The sequence below is a fragment of the Montipora capricornis genome, chromosome 1, assembly GCF_036669925.1.
Source record: "Montipora capricornis isolate CH-2021 chromosome 1, ASM3666992v2, whole genome shotgun sequence".
Classification (NCBI taxonomy): domain Eukaryota; kingdom Metazoa; phylum Cnidaria; class Anthozoa; order Scleractinia; family Acroporidae; genus Montipora; species Montipora capricornis.
The window spans coordinates 45,813,393-45,818,392 of NC_090883.1; the positions used below are offsets into that span (position 1 = coordinate 45,813,393).

General features: G+C 39.8%; 2 protein-coding genes across 3 annotated transcripts in view; both read left to right on the forward strand.

The window, feature by feature from the left end:
- Positions 1-5,000, forward strand: part of LOC138046056 (NLR family CARD domain-containing protein 3-like) — a 253,105-nt gene that overhangs the window by 206,815 nt on the left and 41,290 nt on the right. The window contains exons 5-6 of one of the 2 annotated variants that reach the window (XM_068892746.1): positions 2,878-2,943; positions 3,073-3,114. In XM_068892746.1, coding sequence (XP_068748847.1) covers positions 2,878-2,943; positions 3,073-3,114 — 108 coding nt within the window. The remainder of the gene's footprint in view (positions 1-2,877; positions 2,944-3,072; positions 3,115-5,000) is intronic. The other variant, XM_068892742.1, reaches the window with a different exon arrangement.
- The window catches only part of LOC138046305 (deleted in lung and esophageal cancer protein 1-like), a 158,780-nt gene that overhangs the window by 101,045 nt on the left and 52,735 nt on the right, over positions 1-5,000 (forward strand). The gene's annotated exons all lie outside the window — the stretch shown is intronic.

Genomic DNA, 5,000 nt, shown 5'->3' on the forward strand with positions numbered 1-5,000 from the left:
TGCCAACGATTTTCAATTTGCATTAGTTTTCATCGAGAGCATTTAAGTCTATTAGGCAATTAAAGCGGGATAAATAAAGCAATACACAGTTTTTAGGAACCGTTTCATTAATGACTTTTATATTTTTTCCCAACTCATAGTTTTAAAACTATACCGGAAGATTTAAAAATTATCACATTACGCGCACCTTCCTATTACCCGCAGCAACCGCGGTTTACTGGAAAATACTTGGTTTTGTAATAAGCAAATGGCATAATATCTTGCCAAAAACAAAATGTGTGGAGACTAGAATCTTGCATGTGGTGTCTCCGTTAGAGCTACATCTTGCAAGGCAAAGCGAAAAAAAAAGGCTTGTCACAGATATTTAATCAGGATTTATACATGATTCCTGCAAACACTTATCTCGCCTGCATGTCCTCTTGTGTGTTCTGGCCATGCCTATGTGTTACAGCAGGACTTCACCAGGCTTATAAGCACCTTTTAACTGGGTATCGGTAGGCAACCCCCCCCCCCCCCCCCCCCCCATTATTCTTTTTTTGGAAATCAACCAAGAGACAATTACTTTAAGATACCTCCCTTGATCTGCCACTGCTTTGTTAACTAACATTCTCAGTTGTTTTAGGCTACCTTTAAGGTGTGTTGTGGTTATGGATTTAAGGTAACTTAAGGTCCCAGAGTAGGCCTACGGGCTGTAGACAGACTGAGTCATGCATTGATGCTTGCACAGGCTGTACCCGTTGGTTTGCTGACCATATCAGTTCGTTCTTATTGGAAATATGAGACCTGATTGAAAAACGATTGGATTATTTGTCTCACTAACTGGCACACTGAGTTTTACAGTGCTTACAATAAACCTATTATTATTAATATTATTGTTATTATTATTATTATTATTATTATTATTATTATTATTAATATTATTAGGCTATATCACAGTAGTTGCCACTGGAGTATCCCATATCAGCAGGTAGTGACACACCACCTTAGCATTCCAGGGTTCTTCATAGAATTCCTGCGGATCCCAACAGTACTGATTTTTGTAATGATTGGATGCTTAGTCCAATCTGCAGGTCTTCCAAATACTTCTGTAGGTTATTAGATAAAGTACCAAGAGTGCCAATAATTATTATAATAGGGGTGATTCTAACCTTATGTAATCCTCAAAGTCTCTTTATCTCAAAGGCCAGGTCAATATATTTCTCCTCTTTCTCATGCTCCTTCAGGCATATCCGGCTATCAACAGGGCAAGTGACGTCAACAATGTGGCATTCATTTGTTTTCTTGTCGATCACGGCAATGTCAGGCGTGTTATGCGACATTTTCTGATCTGTCTGGATGGTAAAACCCCAAAGAATTTTAACCTTGTCATTCTCTAGAAAACTCTCAGAGGCATGCACAAAGCACTTCCCTCCACTGTTAAACTGTTATTATTATTATTATTATTATTATTATTATTATTATTATTTTGGCCTGTTACTGGCATGCATATGTACGGACAACAAGTCACAACATCCCTTGTGTCTACAGTCCTCAGGATGTACAGTACATGTACATGTATGTTCCCAAAAAAACCTCTTTCATTGGTAGATGTCTCTTACTTAATTAAGTCCAGTGACACAAAAATAACACAAAATTTCAAAGAAAAAGTCAAACTCAGGAACAGTCTAAAGACAGTCTGTTATCACAACTATAATTGCTGGCGCGTCTTAGCGAGGCAGTAGCCTCGCTAAGGCTCGCCAGCGCCAGGCCTGCCATGCGGGAGGTTGTGAGTTCGACTCCGGCCGGACCAACACTCAGGGTCTTAAAATAACTGAGGCGAAAGTGCTGCCTTTGTAAATACATCTGCAAATGGTTAGACTTTCAAGTCTTCTCGGATAAGAACAATAAACCGTAGGCCCCGTTTCCTAAATATCTTCCATGTTCATTAGTTCCCTGTGGGACTTTAAAGAACCCTCACGCCGTTCGAGAAGAATAGGGGATGAAGTTCCCGCTGTTGTGGCTGTCCTCTGTGAGTATATGGGTGGGTGGGTATAGCTGGTCCACATCAGCTGAATAGCTGCCAAAACTTCAACCTGCTCAAACAAATAAATAACAAACAAACAAACAAAATTTGTGGAATGTAAGATCGGAAGCATGCGCAGTCGAATGTGGTGTTATCATGTCTGTAATCCGGGGTATTGATACCCGTGATGACGTCACCTGCACGTGGAAGGGAATCTTACAATCTCACAGCCTTCGAGTTGAGTACTTTTCCAATGGGACGTCATTGATCATCATTCAACCGTACGTGAACCGTACAACCATATTTGAACCTCTTACATTTGACCACCGAGTCAAATTTTTCTTCAACGTCTTCAACCGTTGAGCGAAGAGAAAATCACTTCTCGAGCTAGACCGCTCTGTTTTTAAAGTAGTAACGCCTGCCACACAGGCTAAAGATATGCACACCTTTCTTCGCTCTTTTAACACTTTCACGGACATTTCTGGTACCCTCTTGCAGCTGTTTAAAAAAAAATACCAGTCACTGCTCCCAGTTTCCACACCAGCACACACTTTCACACTGAAACTCCTAGTTTTATCTTAAGACATATGAGCATGTACATAATAAAGTAGAGTCTTGGGTCAACATCTTGCCAAAATTTAATCTGTATGGTGAAAGAAGTCAACTATCTTTCTTTGAACTTTTCTCTGTCTAGTTCAGTTCACCCGTCTTAATTGTTAAGAGACCGTAGAGTTCTCAAGGTAGAGATTATATAGTTACTGTAAAGTACCTTTTCTGCCAGCCTTTTTCAGTGTTTGTATTAGTGTGCCCTTTATTAAATGTGCTCTTTTATTCAGTTGATTTATTAATTAATCCATGAATTTGTTTTAATTAAGGCATCCTGACAAAGAGTCTCAAAACAGATCAAGGCAGCAGCAAAGATACACTAAAAGAGACACAAGGTAAGTTGATGCATTTTATTGACAAATTGAATGGTAGGGGATGTAGCAAGAACCGTTTTCGTTTTTTTCCTGCAAAGCTACAGTGTATTGTCAAAGTTTGCTGAATGACTCTCTCTTTTATTCCTAAAGAAATGTCCAAGCATTTGAAGGACAAGTTCAATGAAATGGAAGGTAGGCGGACACATGTAAATGGCTGGTACAGCTGTATTTCATGAGTTAAATAATTAAGTGTTTGTAACTTTTCAACTTCTGGCACAGTTTCCAGCGATATCTCCACTTTAGTTTTATACCCCTTTTGCGCTTGTTCCTTACACTGTACGTTAGCAAATCGTTTCCTCTTTTTCTGTGCACTACTGACACATAGGATTAGGTGACACATTTGCATTGTCAATCCTATTATTGACCTGGCCCCAGTTGTTCAAACGATGAATAGCGCTATCCACGGGATAAATCACTATCCAGTGGATAAGTTTTATTATAACATAGCGTGCGTGCTAGTCCAATCCAAATCCTATGAAGCGACTATGGTGTATTTAACAATTATTCCACTCGCGCTTGTCGGATATGATACACGCTACGCGCCTAATTGGCTATCTATCATCTCATATCCAACGCTCGCTCATGGAATAATTGTTAAACATACGCACGGCCGTGCGTATATAACATGACGTGTGCAGCTTCATTTTGGATCCAAAGTTTTCTTTGAGTTTTGCGAGTTCCCTTGTAGTTGGCAGTGAAAGAAGTGAAAAGAAGAACACAGAGATGACCAGCCAAAATTTTCTCACGGCATTGACTTTTTACCAAGCAGGGAAGCCAATTAGAACTGGGGGCAACGAAACCGAAGCACAACAGGCACGTTCAACACGAAAAATGCACAAAATTGTATTTGAAAGGCACTCATGAACAACAACGAAAACGGCTTAAGTTGGTCCGTGGCAACTTTCAAAAGTAGAAATTCTTGTTTTCATCGTTGTTTTGTATAATTTCGTTTGTTCAACCTGCGAAAAACAAGTTAATTACAAAAACAGCAAAATCGGAAAAGCACGGAAAATATCAAATCCGAATTTCAGCTACACTGAAACATGGTCAAAAACACTAATCACGCTTTACATATAAACTTAACGGTATTACCGGGTTTTTTTCTGAATTTAGCTTGGTGCAGTGCGAAAAAATGCAAGTTTCCTGGAGTCCGTCTTCAGCAACTGCACTGTACATGGCAAAGTGAATTCAGCATCGTTCTCAACAATCCAAAAAATTTGTTTACTTGGGCATTTTGGCTTTGTTTGTTGACATTTTTATGGAGTGCTTTGACTTTGTTTGCCAATGTTTTCTTTAACTGAATAAGCAAATCCTTTCAACATTTAGTTACATGAATCGTTCTTGCTCAACTTTTTCTCAACTTACATGTTCTTGTGGCGTGATTTTAACCAGCCAATAGGTTCGTTTGTTTTCCCTCACCGTACATTGTGAGAACTTTGAAGTCAATATTAAATAAGACATGTTTTATCGCTCAAGTTGTTGTCGCTATGTTATAAAAGAATTGGTTCATGCTTTTAGTTGTGCATATATCGAGTTATGGATGCACTTGGGAGTTTGCGAAGCACTTGAGAAGCTAGAGTCGCATTCGGCTGTAGCCTCGTGCGACTCTTACGCTTCTCACGGTCTTAGCAAACGCCTGCGTGCATCCATAACTCGATAATTATACCCACGCGAAGCGTGTACCCATTCTTAAGCGAAACCAATTCTCGGATCTCACCTGACGTCACAGCCGCCATGTTGGTGGCCCGAACCAATCCTCTGGGAATTGAAATCTATTATTATGTTAACGTCTTCTTTTGTTTTCGTTGAAAAACATGGCTGTTGATCACGTGGGTGAAACCCAAGAATTGCGCTATTCAGTGGACTGTGATTTATCTGGTTGATAGCGCTATCCACGTTTTGAACAACTGGGGCCTGGTTTGTTTGTAGCGCCTCATCGTGTGCTTCAGTAAGGAATCCTTCAGCTCCTTTCTTGAAGGTACCTCTTGTTAGCTAATCCTTTGATTCTCAGTGGATCT